Source organism: Somniosus microcephalus, chromosome 4, assembly GCF_052327205.1.
Source record: "Somniosus microcephalus isolate GS21.2 chromosome 4, FLI_Smic_1.0, whole genome shotgun sequence".
Lineage (NCBI taxonomy): Eukaryota > Metazoa > Chordata > Chondrichthyes > Squaliformes > Somniosidae > Somniosus > Somniosus microcephalus.
The window spans coordinates 186531381-186551963 of record NC_140990.1 but is presented as its reverse complement, the minus strand read 5'-3'; the positions used below and the strand labels follow the sequence as shown (position 1 = coordinate 186551963).

The 20583-nt window shown below is 42.1% G+C and overlaps 1 protein-coding gene across 5 annotated transcripts in view; it reads right to left on the bottom strand.

The window, feature by feature from the left end:
- ift54 (intraflagellar transport 54) overlaps window positions 1-12762 on the bottom strand; it is a 220132-nt gene extending 207370 nt beyond the window's left edge. For 2 of the 5 annotated variants that reach the window (XM_085985622.1, XM_085985623.1), the window contains exon 1: window positions 12402-12758. In XM_085985622.1, coding sequence (XP_085841748.1) covers window positions 12402-12524 — 123 coding nt within the window. In that variant the 5' untranslated portion in view covers window positions 12525-12758. Of the gene's footprint in view, window positions 1-12401 lie in introns of all 5 variants that reach the window. The other 3 variants (XR_015078122.1, XM_085985625.1, XM_085985624.1) reach the window with 3 other exon arrangements.
- Between the last annotated feature and the right edge of the window lie 7821 nt (window positions 12763-20583).

Sequence of the window (20583 nt, the reverse complement as noted above, 5' to 3'; positions counted from 1 at the left end):
CTAGGGAACACAGATTTAAGGTTTTGGGCAAGAGATACAGGGGGGATGTGAGGAAAAACTTTTTTTTTTATGCAGCGAGTGGTGATGACCTGGAATTCGCTGCAGACGGAAGTGGTGGAAGCGGACACACTCTATGTTTTCAAGGGGAGACTGGATAGGCACTTGAGGGAAATGAACTTGCAGGGCTACAGGGATAGAGCAGGGGACTGGGACTGACTGGATTGCTCTACAGAAAGCTGGCACGGACTCGATGGGCCGAATGACTTCCTTCTGTGCCGTTATGACTATGACGCTATGGCTGATCTTCTACCTCAACTCCACCTTCCTGCACTATCCCCATATCCCTTGAATCCCAAATATCTATCAATCTTTGTCTTCAATATACTCAAAGACTGAACATCCACAGCTCTCTGGGGTAGAGAATTCCAAAGATTCACAGGCCTTCGAGTGAAGAAATTTCTCCTCATCTCAGTCCTAAATGGCTGGCCCCTTATTCTGAGGCTGTGGTCCCTGGTTCTAGACTTCCCAGCCAGGGGAAACATTCTCCCAGCATCTGTAAGAATTTTATGTTTCAAGGAGATCACCTCTCATTCTTCTAAATACTAGGGAATATAGACCTAGTCTACTCAATCTCTCCTCATAGGACAATCCCCCCATCCCAGGAATCAGACTGGTGAACCTTTATTACACTCTCTTTAAGGCAAGTATATCCTTCCTTAGGTAAGGAGACCAAAACTGTACAGAGTACTCCAGATGTGGGCTCACCAAGGCCCTATATAATTGCAGCAAGACTTCTTTATTTTTGTATTCCAACCCTTTTGTAATAAAGGCCAACATACCATTTGCTTTTCTAATTGCTTGCTGTACCTGTATATTAACTTTTTGTGATTAGTGTACAAGGACTCCCAGGTTCCGCTGAATACCAACATTTCCCCAATCTCTCACTATTTAAAAACTATTCTGCTTTTCTATTTTTCCTACCAAAGTGGACAACTTCACATTTCGCCACAATATATTCTATCTGCCATGTTCTTGCCCACTCACTTAACCTGTCTATATCCCTTTGCAGCCTCTTTGCATCCTCCTCACAACTTACTTTCCCACCTAGCTTTGTATTGTCAGCAAACTTATCACTGATATAGATTGTAAACAGCGGAGGCCCAAGCACTGATCCTTGCGATACCCCGAAAATGACCAGTTTATTCCTACTCTGTTTTCTGTCTGTTAACCAATCCTCAATCCATGCTAATATTACCCCCAATCCCATGAGCCCTACTTTTGTGTAATAACCTCCTGTGTGGTACCTCATCAAGTGCTTTCTGAAAATCCAAATACACTACATGCACTTGTTCCCCGGCCTCTACCCTGCTAGTTACAACCGCAAAAAACTCCAACAGATTTGTCAAACACGATTTCCCTTTCATAAATCCGTGTTGACTCTGCCGAATCATATTATGATTTTCTAAGAGTCCTGTTACCGCATCCCTAATAGATTCTAGCATTTTCACTACTACTGATGTCAGGCTAAATGGTCTCCAGTTCCCGGTTTTCTCTCTCCCTCCTTTCTTGAATAGTGGGGTTACATTTGCTACCTTCCAATCTGCAGGGACAGTTCTAGAATCTAGGGAATTCTGGAAGATCAAAACCAATGCATCTACTTTCTCTGTAGTCACCTCTTAAAACCCTAGGAAATAGGCCATCAGGTCCAGGGGATTTGTCAGCTTTTAGTCCCATTAATTTCTCCAGTACTATTTCTTTACTAATACTAATTTCTTTAAGTTTCTCATTCTCACTAGACCCTTGGGTCAACACTATTTCCAGAATGTATTTGTCTTACGGAAGAAGACACAAAAACAAAGTATTTGTTTAATGTCTCTGCCAATTATAAAACTGAAGAAACAATTAGAACCAGAAAGCAATCACAGCTAGAACCTGGAAATTCAATTAGACCAAAACATCCAAACAGAAAGCGACTGCATCAAAAGTTTAAAACACTCCAATTAGATCAGAAAACCAAAGACAGCACAACCTTAGCTGCATCAGTAGATTATCTTCAAGTCAAAGGTGCAAGGAAATCCAGAAAATTTGGAGCATGTAAAGCACAGCAAAATAAGATGCTGGAACAAAAGGTAGAGGAACAAAATTCGATAGACTCTGGAACAGTACCCATGGATTGGCGGGTAGCTAATGTTACCCCACTGTTCAAAAAAGGTGCTAAAATCCATATAGACTACATCAAACGCATTACCCTCATCGACCCTCCTTGTTACCTCCTCAAAAAATGCAATCAAGTTAGTCAGACACAACCTTCCCTTTAAAAATCCATGCTGACTGTCCCTGATTAATCCGTGTCTTTCCAAATGAAGATTTATCCTGTCCCTCAGAATTTTTTCCAATAATTTTCCCACCCCGAGGTTAGACTGACTGGCCTGTAATTACTCGGTCTATCCCGTTCTCCCTTTTTAAACAACGGTACCACGTTAGCAGTCCTCAGGCACCACACCTGCCTTTTATGTTGGAAGTATTTTAAGCATTAAATCAATGCCTTTTCTACAAGCATATGCTGTTTTAAGTTTGTTAATTGTTTTCTCTAGGTATGTATACACAGGTGTATTATTTTTGAGATACTTGGTGTCATGTTTTTGATTTTGAATGGATTCAAACTGTGAATATTCCTTGGGTGCAGTCATTAAAAGTTAATAGCCCTTACAAAATTAAAGAGGAATACAAGGAGCCATGTCAGCAGAGAGCTCACCCAAGTGTGGAGTACAAGGGAAGTCACAGATGATCACCAGCAAATGAAATAAGGCCAAAGAAACCGTTGGAGCAATACGTATGTGTTATGTGTGCTTATGTAAATTTAGTATTAACCGATTGTAAACTCCAAGATGATCTAAGGCAAGGTCAGAAAGAAAGTTAATGGGTAAAGTGAAAATTGACCCAGAGTGGTTCCACTCAGGTTCAAAAGGCTGTTACTAGTTGACCATCTTCCCATCAGACCCAGTCTCGTGTACAACAAGTTCAAACATTCTTGCTAGCTGAGCTTACAAATAACAGGTTTTGTTTTGGAACAAACTGTAAAGAACCAGACACTTACAGATAGAGCCTACACATTCCAGAGGACTATACAAGCCTGTAAGACAGAGATGGAGACCGAGGACATTAGGACGCTGCATAAACAGCTCAGCTTGGCGGGAAAACAAATACGGTTATGGGTACGTGCAGCCTAAGATTGAGTAATAGTAAAGTTAGAGCTCTCATGGCAGTTGGAAGTCCTTTCGCCTTAATGGTAGCCCATAAAGGTGCAAATCTGATCATCTTGGATTTTGTGGAGGAAACAGGTTGCATTAATAACTTGCCATTTCGTGTAATACTGTCGAACAGTTGTATAACTACAATACTGTTATTAGTCAATGTATATTAAAGCTTGTTTAAAACCATTAAATTACGCAGAGGTTATTGTTGCAGGACTAAACCTTTGTTGCGACCATCTTGATACCTTTCTATTGCAGGCATTTGGCTTTTACTGCCACATAAGTAACCTTTTCATTTGATACAATGAATAAAAACTACTTTAGTGCTACAGTTGAAAACTTGGTTTTCTATGTTTGCAATGAATACCTTTTTCCCTGTTTGGAGTGACTTAATTCCAGTTTCTTTGAATTGCTACAGGTAAATTCTAATCCATGGTCCCATTTGTGAAAGAAAATGTCTGAATTTTTTGTATCACTATAAACAACACATTGGAAAATGGTAGGTGGATTTTTGTTTGCTGAAGCCCATTTGGAAACTCATCCACATCACCTTTCTGTCAGCAATCTAGATGATTCTGCTCAGTGCTTTATTTACATATTGCTTGATCATGAACCCCATTTGTTCAGGGAACTATGTGTTGCTTGGCAGTTTTCTATTTTAAAAATTACATACAGGTTATTTTCTTAAAGTAGGTTCCCTGAATAAAATGCAGAGGCAACTTTGAATCAATATATGGGAGCGAACAGAACAACTTTTTTTGCATCATCGAAGGCATGATTCTCTTGCAATTTCTGGTAATAATTCAAACTTCTTTCATGCTGACAAGGAGGAGGGAAAGAAAAGCAAAAGAAATGGTCAAAACCTATATTAAAAGCGTTTGTGACAATAGACTTTTGAGACAACCTCTTAGTTGTGTTCATTTCCAAGTACCATAGTGACAGCAGAAACAAATACAACATCCACGCAACACAAACAATTTAAAACATCAATTGTTCATTAGTTCAAATCACTACCTGAAATGGACATTGTTCCACTTGAAGTACATAAACAAATATTTACAACCTGGTAACAAGTTAACTAGGCAACTACATTGAAGTGACTTTGATTTTCTGTTCCATAGTGGGCATTAACAATGTTGTGCTTTCTTAATGAGTTCATATCAACCTGTCCATAGCGAGGGCAGATCATCATGAGCTCACATCAGTCAGCCCCTCAAAGGTAGGAACTCCATATGAAGAGCTCCACCTTCTGGAATTTAGAAAAAAAGATAATGGCCCTGAATTTGCAGTCGAGGCTTCCTACCATATGTATGGAATTCCCATAAGTATGAATGGGAATACCCCAAAAAATACATCTAATAAAAAGAAATTACATATTTAAAAATAATTAAAATGCCATTTAATTAAATGTTTAAAACAAAAATTTAATACTTTGAAAAATAAATTTAAATGTTTTAAAGGGGCTAAAAATAACCTTACTTTATTGCACAGGTTTTTTAATGTTTAAATGATTGAAAAAAGTTTATTTTTATATTCATTTAAACTCTTTTACCAGGCATAAGAATTTCACAGGCATTCGCTGAGCAGAAGTTGGACAAATCCGCCCGCAGATGGCTATGATTCTTGACAGATCGCAAGTTCCGGGTTTTCACGCATGTGCTTTGTGCACGAAAACCCGGAACTTGCGTGGCCCTTACGGGCGCATACGCACCCACGGGGGCTGCAAAATACGGGTCAATGTCCTTCAGTTTGATTTTACCCCTAGCCTAATCAAAAGCACCGAAATATTATTTAAGCAAATAGGATTTCAATGCAGAAGCACAGTCTTGCAATTTCATTGTAAAATTGGAAAGCATTTATTGTTGTAAACAATTTGTTAATTTGGCTTCCAATCATCTCTGACAATTATATTGGCATCAGTAAATCTGATTGCCCAAGATTATTGTTAAATGGAATTGGCTACATTTTAATGTTAATTTCCATAAAATAATTTACAGCCCAACATTTTTCTATAGAGCATAATCAATCAGTGCATTACTTCTCCTATGCTAGGGCAACCATGTGAGTATAGGCATTTAAACTATCAAAAAGTATAATGTTTAAAAAAATATTTCTGGATGGTATTGTGTAATAAAGGTACAGTCCCGAAGCCCGCACATCAGATCTATAAATAGAAACAATATGAATTGTAAACAGTTTCCTTAGATGAAAAATAATTATTTACTCAAACAGTGATAAATGTTTTGAATAATCTGCCACAGTAGTTCAAGCAAAAACATTGAGATTGCTCAAAATAAAGTTGGATACTGTGATGGGAGAGTTAGGACATTATAACGATGAGCTTTGATGGGCTGAATGGTCTTTTCTTATAAGGGCCTTGAGTGAATGTTACTTTTAAGCAAGTTGGCTAGTCCATAAGATAAAGAATGACCACGATAAGAGTCCAGCCTACTTTTACTCACTTTACAGAGGAAAGTTTTCAACTTTTTTTTTTTTTTTTTATAAAAGATGTATATCTAAAAAATTAGTTAGCCCACCAAGATAGCATTACATTTATCAGATTTTCTCAGTCTAAAAGAACCCCATTTCTCATCAAAGTCTAGATCTCTATTATATTATTATGGGATATACAGGAAACTTTCGATTTACCGGCACCTAAATAACCGGAAATCTCGGTTAACCGGCAAAATTCAGGAGTAGGTTCAGGTAAGTTTTACTTCATATTGTACTTGCCTTCCTCGATCTGTTGCTGTGCAAGGGTGTGGCTGCAGCTGTTGCTTACCTACAGAGATGCTTGGAACTTGTGGCCATTGTTCTGAACCTGTTATAAAGCAACAAACCCTGTTGCTTAGCACGGAGCTCTCATCTCTCCGTATCTTTTACTATAGCTTTCGGTTATCCGGAATTTTTGATGAACCGGCACCACGCCGGTCCCGTATAAAAAGAAGTTTCCTGTAGTTTGTCAGAAGTTACTGTCTAACACCCTCTCCTCATAACTTCATAGCAGCATATCATATCAGGCATGCAGTATCCTGCATACGACAAGCAGAGACTTTGATGAGAGACAGCTGTGATTAGTGGAGGAGATCATTTCAAATAGAAAATAAAAACACCAACTTGCATTTATATAAACGTCTTTAACGTAATCAGACATAAATGGACACCAAGTCAGAAGATGAGATATTAGGAGAGCTAACTAAATGATTGCTCAAAGAAGTGGGCTTTATGGAAGATTGTAAAGTAAGAGAAGCAAATAGGCTTAGGTGAGAGAATGCCACGGTGTGGGGCCTAGATGGCTAAAGGCAAGGCTGCCAATGGTTGGGTTGTATATATAGGGAGGAGCAAGACCATGAAGGAATTTTAAAATATGAGGATTTGAATTTTAAATTGGAGGCATAGGAGGGACCAGGACCCAATGTAGGTCAAAAGGACAGGAGTGAAGGATGAGCGGTACTTGGTGCAGGATACTGGCAGCTTTGGATGAGCTGAAATTTACAAAACGTGGGGGACGGAAAGCCAGCCAGGAGAGCATTGGAACAGTTAAAGAGTCTGGAGTTAAAAAGGCATGTACAGGACTTTCAGCAGCAGGTGGGTTGAGGCAGGGGTGGAGGAGGGCAATGTTACAGAGAGGAAGTAGGTGATCTTAGTGTTGAAGCTCAGCTCAGGATCCAAAAGGCTGCTGAGGTTGCAAACAGTCTGGTTCAACTTGACAGTGGCCGAGGAGGGTGATAGAATATGGGGTAAGGGTACGGAGTTTGTGGCAGGAGTCGATGATGATGATTTTGGTCTTCCCAATATTTAACTGAAGGAAATTGCAGCTCATGTTGGACAAGCAATCTGATAGCACAGAGGTAATAGAGGGGTCGAGGGGTGGTGGAGAGGCAGAATATCATTCCAAAGGCATTAACTGTTCACCCAAGGCATACTATCCCACAAGGAACAAGGTCTCATTTCAGTTCATAGGAGGCACAGTTTGTGTGTTCGGCACAAGATAAAGTATCTGGAAAAGCCCAAATTGTAACATTAAATGTTAAAAAAAGCTCTAATTGACAGAGGCATTAGTTACAGTCTATGTACAAACCAGAGTGCTATGGATATCTACAAAATGAAAATGTTTTCCTAACTCCAATTGAGGAGGAGAGTATTAAAAACTAGAGATTCCAATTTCTTGACCTAAACAAAAATGGAGTGCAAACTTTGTCAGGAAACCTGGATATGTCTACCACCATACAATCACAATGCCCAACACAAAAGCTCTCATAGGCAAGCTTATGCCTCCTATGAACTGAAATGAAACATTGTTTCTTAGGTCGTCTGGGATAGTATGCCTTGGGTGAATAGTTGATGTCTTTGGAATGATACGTAGGATCCTAACCGCTAACGTTAACTGATGATTAGTATCTGGATTACATCAACCGTGCATACTTAAATCAAGGCCTTCCATGAGCAGTATTTTAGAACAAGTACCAAGAGATTCTAAAAGAAGATAGTTATTTGTGCAATACCTGACTGAAGTCCCAGTTTAGTAGTGATTTATCTAGATTTGGTTTTCGGACTCCGCTTAGGAATCAAGACGCTAGAATCTTTGAATCCAAACAGGATCGTGAAAGGCTCAGGTGGCAATGATATGAACATGAATGGAGCTAGGTTTCATTGTTGTCTTGTAGACAACTGCCAATTGGCACACACCAAGCTCCCACAAACAGCAATAAGATGAATAACCTGTTATAGAATCGTACAAAAGGTCATCGACCATAAATGTTAACTCTGCTTCTCTCTCTCCACAGATGCTGCCTGACCTGCTGAGTGTTTCCAGCAGTTTCTGTTTTTATTTCAGATTTCTAGCATCCACAGTATTTTGCTTTTGTATAGAATAATCTGTTTTGGTCATGTTGGTTAAGGGATAAATGTTGTCCAAGACACTAGGAGAACTTCCTGCTCTTCTTGGAAAAGTACCATGGGATCTTATACATCCACCTGAAAAGGTAGATAGGATCTCAGTTTAATGTTTTGTCCGAAAGGCAGCATCTCCAATAATGAAGAACTCCAACAGTGCTGCATTGAAATGTCAGTCTGGATTATGTATTCAAGTCCTTGGAGGTAATTTTAACCTTTATTGCCAAGTGAAGAAAGGGCGATAGAGCATGGATAGGCTTTTTTTTACACCTCATCTGGTTTTCTGACTCGGGTGACTGTCTGTGTGGAGTTTGCACATTCTCCCCGTGTTTGCGTGGGTTTCCTCCGGGTGCTCCGGTTTCCTCCCAGTCCAAAAATGTGCGGGTTAGGTTGATTGGCTATGATAAATTGACCCTTAGTGTTAGGGGGATTAAATACGTGGGGTTACGAGGATAGGGTGGGATATGTGTTGGTGTAGGGGTTACGGGGATCGGGTGGGATATGTGTCGGTGCAGGCTCGATGGGCCGAAATGGCCTCTATCTGCACTGTGGGGTTTCTGTGATTTCTGTGATCTGTGAGAAGCAAGAGTGCGACCAGATAAGTTGGCACATGGAGTAGTACAGGCAGAATGCATGGACGTCTTGTGGCAGTTTAGTTCCTTTGTTTTTCAGTGTTAGTTGTAACATAGAAGATAGGAGATGGGGTAGGCCATTCGGCCCCTCGAGCCTGCTCCGCCATTCAATGTGATCATGGTTGATCATCCAAATTCAGTACCCCGTCCCTGCTTTCTCTCCATACCCCTTGATCCCTTTAGCCTTAAGAAATATATCCAACTCCTTCTTGAATATATTTAATGAATTGGCCTCTACTGCCTTCTGTGGTAGAGAATTCCACAGGTTCACCACTCTCTGGGTGAAGTCATTCCTCCTCATTTCTGTCCTAAATGGCATACCCTTTATCCTTAGACTGTGACCCCTGGTTCTGGACTCCCCGACCATCGGGAACATCCTTCCTGCATCTAGTCTGTCCAGTCCTGTCAGAATTTTATAAGTTTCAATGAGATCCCCTCTCATTCTTCTAAACTCCAGCGAGTACAAGCCCAATCGACCCAATCTCTCCTCATACGTCATTCCTGCCATCCCAGGTATCAGCCTGGTGAATCTTCGCTGAACTCCTTCCATGGCAAGAACATCCTTCCTCAGATATGGCGACCAAAACTGCACACAAGACTCAAGATATGGTCTCACCAAGGCCCTGTACAACTGCAGCAAGACAGTAGATGTCAAAGTGGACAATTTAAGTCAGTGTATACGGTGCAGTAGATTCTTATGGTTTTAATAACTGAGAATCACAGCAAATTTGTTGAATCATAATCAATCAATGCCATTGGTTTCTGTTGTCACAGAAAAATAGTTTGAATTATGGATTGTAACCCCCAAAATACCAGTAAGAACCGCATTTCACTTATTCGGTAGCCCTGGTGACAATCTTGATTTATTAGCCGAAATCAAGAAAACTTAACAGGGAAAGTGGTGCTTGCATTTTTCTCTATAAAGGCCTATTTAATAGTTTATTTGTTGCTTGTCACAGCGCACACACAGGGTTAAAGTCAATCTGTTGCTGCCAAGCTACATGGAACATATGACAGTTTGGCTGATATTCACACCTTAGGATAAGCAGAGGGATGCCTTGGTACATGTTTTGATTGCTGCCTTTAGATTTGGATGGGAACCTGACAAACAGGACATTCAAAGTATTTGTTACATATCAATGACCACTCGGCTCCAGACCTCATTTCAGCCTTGGCCCAAACATGGACAAAAGAGCTGAATTCCAGAGGTGAGGCGAGAGTGACTGCCCTTGACATCAAGGCAACATTTGACCGAGTGTGGCATCAAGGAGCCCCAGTATAACTGAAGTCAATGGGAATCAGGGGGAAAACTCTTTACTGGATTGAGTCATACCTAGCACAAAAGAAGATGGTTGTGGTTTTTGGAGGTCAATCATCTCAGCACCAGGACATCACTGCAGGAGTTCCTCAGGGCAGTGTCGTAGGCCCTACCATCTTCAGCTGCTTCAACAATGACCTTCCTTCCATCATAAGGTCAGAAGTGGAGACGTTCACTGATGATTGCATATTGTGCAGTTCCATTCGCAACTCCTCAGATAATAAAGCAGTCCATGCCCGCATGGAGCAAGATCTGGACAACATTCAGTCTTGGGCTGATAAGTGGAAAGTAACATTCGCGCCACACAAGTGCCAGGTAATGACCATTTCCAACAGGAGAATGTCTAACCACCTCCCCATGACATTCAATGGCATTACTATCATCGAATCCCCCACCATCAACATCCTGGGGATCACCATTGACCAGAAACTTAACTGGACCAGCCACATAAATACTGTGGCTACAAGAGCAGGTCAGAGGCTGGGTATTCTGTGGCAAGTGACTCCCTAAAGCCTTTACACTATCTACAAGGCATAAGTCAGGAGTGTGATGGAATACTCTCCACTTGCCTGGATGAGTGCAGCTCCAACAAGACTCAAGATGCTTGCACCATCCAGAACAAAGCAGCCCCGCTTGATTGGCACCCCATCCACTATCTTCAACATTCACTCTCTCCACCACTGGCACAGTGTACACCATCAAAAGATGCCCTGCAGCAACTCGCCAAGGCTTCTTCGACAGCATCTCCCAAACCCGCAACCTCTACCACCTTGAAGGACAAGGGCAGCAGGTGCATGGAAAAACCACCACCTCCAAGTCACACATCCTGACTTGGAAATATATCGCCGTTCCTTCATCGTCGCTGGGTCAAAATCCTGCAACTCCCTCCCTAACAACACTGTGGGAATACTTTTTCACCACACAGACTGCAGCGGTTCAAGAAAGTAGCTCAACACCACCTTCTCAAGGGCAATTAGGGATGAGCAATGACAGTGACACCCACATCCCATGAATGAATAAAAAAAAATGAATGAAGCTCTATGTAAATGACAACCTGTGAATAGCTGGCCATGTGATATAGTTATTAGTTATATATGTTTTTAATATTCTTTGTTGGGGTGTATCTTCAAAGGATTTAAGTTTGACTTACTCCCGGTCAGCCTGAGCTCAATATGACATACAAAGCTAATCAGACAGCATTTTGGTCCATAAGTGAGGGACCATGTTTCAAGGATCAATTTTATGTTAAGGGCTAACAGGAGAAGACTTTGTTGTTTTGATATTTTGACTACATTAAAGGCACTATATAAATGCACGTTGTTGTTGCTGTTGAATACAATCAAATAAATGTGTCTGTTGGTTTATAATCAATCAGTCACTCTCCAATAGTGTGTATCCTCCCACCTTCCAAAGTCGTATATTCTATAAGACAGAACGCAGTGTCAAGGGCTGTCTGTTCAATCCCGGGGTCTTGCTACAATTACTGGGCAGATAAGGGCACACCCCAGTTTGTAAGGAACATGGGGGCCACTTACAGGAGTGACAAGGAATTCAAAGAAATATCTAACATTAAAAACCCAAAAAGTAAATGTACGCCCTGCTTGTGGAGATGCAAAATGTTGGATCTTGAAAGGGGGAAAGAGTAAAGACAAACATGAAATACTTAAGAGTCACAGATTTTTAGGAGGTGGGTATGGAAGAATGAGAACTTGGAATGCAAAGTTCTACCTCCAGTCATAACTTCTGTCATATATACAAATGAAGAACCTTCAATACAGTTGAGTATAGCCAAAGTTATAAAGCCAGGCGTCCGACAAGGAAAAACACATTGCCATCCTTAACAGTCTCCCAACCAAACTACTGAGAAATCCACAAATACAATTCAAGTTTCCTTGTTGACAAGAACCAAGGATTAGACAGACCCTCCATCCATGTGCACAGGGATACTTCTGAAATTCAACCAGCTACGACCACACAGCGTATCGCCAGTTTGATAATAAGCCTCCCAAAGGGGGTTGGGGGTGATGTGATTAAAATGCCGAAAGCAAAAAATCTCTCCAGGGCAAGTCCCCTCCCCGCTTTGTTTACCTCCCAGCAACAGGCACTTGCCGCCGCTCTGTCAGAATTAAACGCTGTCGGATAGCGAGGATTCTCCGACCGGAGACACTTGCTGCAGATTTAAGCCAGCAGGCCCGGTGGCGTCGCGGTGTGTCCCTAGCAACCAGCTCCGGGATGGAAGCGCCACCTCGCACCTTTTGCCTACCAGGCCTCCCACCCATTTTCTCCCCCGTCCCCGCTCACCTCGGTGAAGATGTCGTGCAGATAGCGGAAAGGGGGCTTGCTGAGCAGCTTCTCGGTCAGCGGCGGCTTTTTGATCACTTTCCCCAGCGAGTCCTGGGTCCGCTTCACGAACTGACCGCTCATGACGCTTCCTCGCTCTCTACCTCATGTATGAGGAGGGGAGTAGCCGATCCCCGAGGCCTTAGCCCAGTATCAGGCGCCACCCCGGTCTCCACAATCGCCGAACCAAGCCGGATAGGACGGGAAGGAATACTCCCGTTCCCCGAACACCTCAAACAGCTTCAAGCCAGCTCCGCCCCAACAGCCACTGCGCGCGCCGCCTCCGTCACCGCGCGTGCAGACCGGGCATGACGCGCCAGCCTAGCAACCACCGCAACAGTGGAGTCACGTGATCGGCGAAAGCGCACGGCCTGCTGGAGACACGAGTACGATAACAAAATACTGCAGATGCTGGAAATCTGAAATAACAACAGAAAATGCTGGAAAAACTCAGCAGGCCAGGCAACATCCGTGGAGAGAAATTAAAAGTCGACGTTTCGGGTGAACCCTTTTTCAAAACTGGAAAGGAAATAAAATAGATCGAAGGCAGGGCTGCGATAGAACAAAAGAGAAGTAAAGAGACATTAAGAGGTATTCAAAACCAGACGAGATGGTAATAGGACAAGTGGAGACAAAGGACGGCTCAGATTAGGTGTGAAGTGTGCTGGCAGGATGAGAAACAGCTGCCATGTGGGAGAGAGAAAAAAAAGGAATGGGGGGGTGAAGGGAAGAGCCAAAACAAAGGGGTGGGAAAAATATATAAGTAAAAATGTAATAGGGGCCGAGGTTATGATCTGAAATTGTTGAACTCGATATTGAGTCCGGAAGGCTGCAAAGTGCCTAATCGGAAGATGAGGTGCTGTTCCTCGAGTTTACGTTGAGCTTCCGTGGAACAATGCAAGAGGCCAAGGACGGTGAGGTCAGAGTGGGAATGGAGCGGTGAATTAAAATGACAGGCGACTGGAAGCTCGGGGTCACCCTTACGGACTGAACGGAGGTGTTCCGCAAGCGGTCACCCAATCTGCGTTTGGTCTCCCCAATGTAGAGGAGACCGCATCGTGAGCAGCGAATACAGTATACTAGATTGCAAGAAGTACAAGTAAATTGCTGTTTCACCTGGAAGGGGTGTTTGGGGCCCTGGACAGTGGGAAGGGGGGAGGTATAGGGGCAGGTGTTACATCTCCTGCGCTTGCACGGGAAGGTGCAAGGGGAAGGGGTGCTGGGGGTGATAGAGGAGTGGACTAGGGTGTCTCGGAGGGAGCGGTCCCTACGGAATGCTGAAAGGGGAGGGGAGGGGAAGATGCGTTTGGTGGTGGGATCACTTTGGAGGTAGCTATCCTTTCTAAGATGTGGTGCCCAAAACGTTACACAATGTTCTAGATGTGGTCTAACCAGGGCTTTGTATAGCTGTAGCAAAACTTTCTCCCCTTTATATTCTAGCCCTTTGGTTATAAAGGCTAACATTCCATTTATTGTATCTGACTACTACATTTTAGTGATCTGTGTAAGGGACCCCTAAATCTCTTTGGACCGCCACTGTTCCTAACTTTTCACCATTTAAAAATACTAGGATCTATCCTTTTTTGGTGCAAAGTAGATGACCTCACACTTGCCTGCATTGAAATCTATCAGCCACAGTTTTGCCCACTCAATCTATTAATGTCTTTTTGAAATGTTATTCTCCCATCCACACTACTTACTATGCCACCATAATATAAGAACATAAGAAATAGGAGCAGGAATAGGCCACTTGGCCCCTCGAGCCTGCTCTGCCATTCAATAAGATCATGGCTGATCTTGGGCTCAAAGCCACTTCCCCACCTGCTCCCCATAACCCTTCACTCCCTTATCTTGCAAAAAATTATCTATCTTCACCTTAAATGTATTTAATGACCCAGCCTCCACAGCTCTGGGGCAGAGAATTCCACAGATTTACGACCCTCTGAGAGAAGAAATTCCTCCTCATTTCAGTTCTAAAAGGGCGACCCTTTATTCTAAAACAGTGCCCCCGCATTCTAGATTTCCCCACGAGGGGAAACATCCTCTCCACATCTACCTTGTCGTGCCCCCTCAGTATCTTATATGTTTCAATAAGATCACCTCTCATTCTTCTAAATTCCAATGAGTATAGGCCCAGCCTGCTCAACCTTTCCTCATAAGTCAACCCCCTCATCTCTGGAATGAACCTAGTGAATCGTCTCTGAACTGCCTCCAATGCAAGTATATGCTTCCTTAAATAAGGAGACCAAAACTGTATGCAGTACTCAAGGCGTGTTCTCACCAATACCCTGTACAGTTGTAGCAGGACTTCCCTGCTTTTATACTCCAATCCCTTTGAAATAAAGGCCAACATTCCATTTGCCTTTTTGATTACTTGCTGTACCTGCATGCTAACTTTTTGTGTTTCATGCACAAGGACCCCCAGGTCCCTCTGAACTGTAGCATTTTGCAAACTCTCTCCATTTAAATAATAATTTGCTTTTTTATTTTTCCTGCCAAAGTGTATAACCTCGCACTTTCCCACATTATACTCCATCTGCCAAAAAAACACCAATCTCTTGTGTCATCGGCAAATTTGGATATATGGTTCTCTATTGTGTTATCTAAGTCATTAATAAATATAGTGAATAGTGGAGGCCCCAGCACAGATCCTTGTGGAGCACCACTAATCACTTCCTTCCAATTCGAGTACATACCCATTATCCCTACTCTCTGTCTTTTACCGTGCAGTGTGTACCTTCTACAAGATGCACTGCAGCAACTCGCCAAGGCTTCTTCGACAGTACCTCCCAAATCCGCGACCTCTACCACCGAGAAGGACAAGGGCAGCAGGCGCATGGGAACACCATCACCTGCAAGTTCCCCTTCATGTCACACACCATCCTGACTTGGAAATATATCACAGTTCCTTCATCTTCTTACCCTTTTTTAAAGCTTTTATGATCTTCCATTAACTCAGGGGTTATCCAAGGTTCTGTGTTCACTTCAACTCACTTCCTTCATATCAATGAACTCCTCCACTATTTATCCAACCCTTTTGCTGATAATTCCACTCTACATTCATCAGTTTCCTTCAGTTCAGTCCTCAGTAACACAACTTTCAATGACTGAGTTAATATTTCTTGGTCTCCTCTGATGTAAGCCCCCAAAGTGTGGACTAAGTGATATACAAAGTCGACAACACTGGCTTGTTGTAAGAAAGACAGACCCAATAATTGAAGTAAAAACGGTTTATTCAGGCCTGGGGAGCTATGGCTCTTGCGTCCCAACACAAGGCTCCAACTCCACCGAATCTCTTGAGGTTCACACAGTTATACAAAAATTAAGGCCCTGCCCTAAAGGTGGGGATAAGCTTATTAACATATACAGAATTATAGTTAAATTGTAATTATAAAACCGTGACATTCCATTCTTCCAGTCGCTTACAAATCTCACATTTCGTTATCAGTTGGTCCTGTTACTTTCTCATGACCCGGGGCCTCAACTTTATTACTTTACGATCGTCCATTTGCTGTTGTCAGATGGCTTGGTCTTTTTAAGTATTTCTCTAAGATAGTAGATCTTTCCAAAGCGGGCAATCTGCAGACTTTCTGTCTCTCTTGAATTATTTCTACAGAGCAAAAACACTTTAGTTAGTTAAAAGAATAGAACCCTGTTGAGCTTCACACTTAACAAACCCTTAAGTGCAAAGGTGTCGACTCGCGTGGCCGAACCCATATATCTCTCCCTCTTTCTAAGGGGTTGTTTTGACAGTTTTAATCTCTCAGCAGTTAACCTGTAGTCCTGTTTAAACCTTATCTGGGTTTATACAACTTTTACAGACTTCTATTGTTCAACTCAGAGCACGAATTAACCTATTCCCTCCATTTTGTATATTGGTGTTACAGATGAACCCTGGTTTGTTTTACCTTATTAAATCCAATTTTTAATATCTTACTTCATCCTCCATGAGCATTGATGACATGTTTCAATTCTTCAAAGACCCTCACAAATTTAACTAACATCTATCAATTCTGACCATTATTAGCTCCGCTCTTAATGCTTCATCCTCTGAGCTGAAATGAAGCTTCCACATCTCCATTATTAAAGCTGCCTCTAAGAAGTTTAGCATCCCACTTTGAACTGAATATTTTTTCCCATCATATTGTGATCCATGCCATATCTATTATTTTGGGGGGAAAATCAATCACTCTTGGAACAATAGATTTTCCTTTGAAGTGTTTATACTGACAAAGGTGATACCACATTGTAACTTCAGTACTTTTTCTTGAGCTACAAATACAACAAAAATCCTGTTTAGTACTATTTTCTCTTTGAATACATAAGACAAGTGTAAGTGTGTGTTATCCAGTTAGCTAATTAAGGAGTTATTTCTCACATCACAAGGTTGTAAATGAGATGCCTCAAGATTTGAACTATTTTACAGAGGGTTCTAAGGCTGTGTAAAGCACTGCTAGAGTCAGTGATTGAAACAGAGACCAGTAAGAACAGGTGAACTAACTGCAAACACCACTGGTAGTCAGAAATTAAAGATATGAAAACTACCAATATTGTTCTGGTAAAGCCCAACATTTTCCAAGGTTTTAAGACTGCTCCTGTTGGTCTAAAATCTTTGAAGGCCAATAGAAAGAACCAGCAGGATAAGGGCGAGATGAGAAATTATAGCATGCGACCATTTAGGAAGGAATCAATTGAAAGAATTGAGCAATAAGCATAAGACCAGTAGCAACCTATCACATGGCCACATAAACTTGAAAGAAAAAAGCTCAATTCCACAACAGGCAGCAAAATAAAATCAGTTAGCTAAACTTTGTGTACACACTATAGAGGGACACTGGAAACATTCAAAGACTATATGTCATCAATAGTATTTCAGTTTTTTTTGCAGCAATTGAATCAAAAGTAAGTATTCGCAAATTCAGTATTTTTGATTATAGATTTCGGTGTATTTTTTCCCCAAATGAATTGTTGTGAACGAGTCATCTAAAAATTAAGCGGTGTAAATATATATCACAGAGGTTGTTTTGATTTATGCTGTTTCTTCACTTCATATGCTGTGTTGAAAAAAATGTATGACAACTGTACCAATATGTATACCAGGGTACATTTTTTTTTACTTTCCCGTTTATACTGTTCTTGTAACTTATTGAGTTCCACCTTTTTGCAGTTGTAGACATTGCTCTTTGCAAGTTGTAGAGAAGGAAGTGAGGTAGCAAGGATTGGGGCAAGAAAGGTTAAATGTGCGATTAGTTGAACTTTATGGTTCTATATGGAGCGCAACAGGTTGGAAGCAGCGAACAGTGCCCGAGGAGAGCAGGTCAGCTCAGGAGCAGCCAGAAACACAGAAGAGAGTTGTTCAGAAGCAACCAAATCTGCCTGAGGAGAGCAGATACACACAGTGGCAGAGAAAGTGAACCACAAGAACTCAGGAAAAGAGTGAAACAGAGATACCTACAGGTATAAAGAATCACAGATACACACAAGGGCCAAAAAAGAATCACATACACACGCACAGTACAAAACAGATAGCCACAGTAACCGAAAGAGAACTGCAGACGTAAAGGGACGGAGAGAGAAAACCACAGACATATACAACCACAACTTGTATTATTTATATAGATTAGAGTTGCCCACTGTTACGTATGTAATATGCACTTATCAGCACCACTATAACTCCGTAACTGCGTAAGTGGAGGCGGGGTGCGTGGAAATGGGTCTTCTCGCGAGATCGTTCACTTCCACAGCTAGATTGTGCGTGCTTAGCATGAAAGGAAGTACGCATGCATGACTATTTTTCTCCCAAGTTGCTAGCAGCAGTGCCCCAAGAGATTCATCTTCTACTCCTGGAGAAACTGGGAGGGTTTGCAACCTTAACTCCACACCATAGGGAAGGATGTTGATTGAGGGTACAGCACAGATTCACCAGGGTGCTGCCTGATGAGAGAAAATACAAATACGAAGAAAGACAAAAAATTGGGGCTGTTTTTGTTAGAACAGAGGATGATTTGATAGATGTTTAAAATTATGAAGGGATAAGACAGAATAGAAACAGTGATTGAAGGGTCTAGAATGAGGAGGGGACATTGATATAGGATTAAATGTAAGAAATTTAGGACAGAGAGCAGGAGAAACATTTTTTTTACAGAGGGTTCTAAGGCTGTGTAAAGCACTGCTAGAGTCAGTGATTGAAACAGAGACCAGTAAGAACAGGTGATTGAAGGGAAGGGGATAAAGGGATATGGAAAGTGTGGGCACATGCACGTTGGAGTAGGGTTGCCAAACCTCTAGGATGGTCCCAGATTTTCCAGGAATTAAAGATTATTCTCCTGGATAATGTTGCGAGCAACCTATTAAAAAAATCATCGCAGCATTAACAAAGTTTTTTTTTCATTTTCTTTGAATACCTTAATTTATTTATTACAAAAATATTGCAGATGGGGAAATTGGTTGTTTGATTAGGCTGGGCGGTTGGGAGCAGGGTTGTGTGATGGGGAAATTGGCTGTTTGATTAGGCTGGGCGGCTGGGAGCAGGGTTGTGTGATGGGGAAATTGGGTGTTTGATTAGGCTGGGCGGCTGGGAGCAGGGTTGTGTGATGGGGAAATTGGCTGTTTGATTAGGCTGGGCGGTTGGGAGCAGGGTTGTGTGATGGGGAAATTGGCTGTTTGATGCGGCTGGGAGCAGGGTTGTGTGATGGGGAAATTGGGTGTTTGATTAGGCTGGGCGGCTGGGAGCAGGGTTGTGTGATGAAACCTGCAGGAATACGTCCAACCAGAGCTGACAACTCTCTTACAGACACATCAACTCCCATGGATTATCCATGAGTCACACATATTTGATATCCATCTCCCGATCTCACTACAATGTGCTTTAAACTTACAGAAATCTTTTACACCCAAATGTCTGTTCCTAGTTGCAGGGCGAACAATCCTGAAGCATTGCACGGAGTAGCTGGAAGTGGGGGTAGTCAGGGCAATGTGGTGTGATTGACCTGCCTGGCAACAGGTTTGGCAGACTGAGAGTAGTCAGCTAGAGGCTTGGGGCGAGTCTGAGCGCCATCGCTTGGTATTCACATGAGACTAGAGCAACTGGTAGGACCAGTTCTATTTACTGGTGGCACTGTCAGGCAACAGGAGCTGCTCTGGGTTTGTAACATCAACTGCGCATGAGCTTAGAATCTATATTTAGGGACAGAGTGACTGAGCATTTGAACAAATATGAGCTGATCAGAAAGAGCCAGCATGGATTTGTAAAAGGAAAGTCATGTCTAACGAACCTAGCTGAATTGAATTTTTTTGAGGAGGCAACTAATGGGGTAGACAAGGGAGTGTCTATGGATGTTATTTATATGGACTTTCAGAAGGCATTCGATAAGGTTCCACATAAGAGACTGTTAACAAAAATGGGAGCGCATGGAATTGGAGGCAACCTATTGGCTTGAATATGGAATTGGTTAGGAGGTAGGAGTAGGGATAATGGATCTGTACTCAAATTGGCAAGACGTGACTAGTGGTGTCCCCCAAGAATCTATACTGGGGTTGCAGTTTTTCACTATAATTATAAATTACTTAAAGGAATAGAGAGCTGTATATCCAAGTTTGCTGATAAGATAGATGGCACAGTAAATAGTGTAGATGGGAGCAGAAAGTTGCAAAGGGAATTTGATAAGTTAAGTGAGGCAAAACTGTGGCAGATGGAATTCAATGTTCGAAAGGGTGAGGCCATCCACTTTGTACCTAAGGACGATAGGTCAGAGTATTTTCTAAATGGCGAGAAGCTAGGAACTGTGGATGAGCAGAGAGGTTTCGGGGTCCAAGTGCAGAAATCACTAAAATCTAGTGGACAGGCTCAAAAAATAATTTAAAAGACATTATAATGGAATGTTGGGCTTTATCGTAAGGGGGCTGGAATATAAAGAGTGGAAGTTATTTTGCAGCTGTACAGAGCTCTGGTTAGACCCCATCTGGAGTTCTCCTTTCAGTTCTGGGCACCACACCTCAGGAAGGATATATTGGCCTTAGAGGAGATGCAGTGCAGATTCACCAGTTGCAGACTAGGCTTATATTCCCTTGAGTATAGAAGATAAAGCGGTGATCTAATTGAGGTGTTTAAGATGATAAAGAGAAACTATTTCCTCCGGTAGGG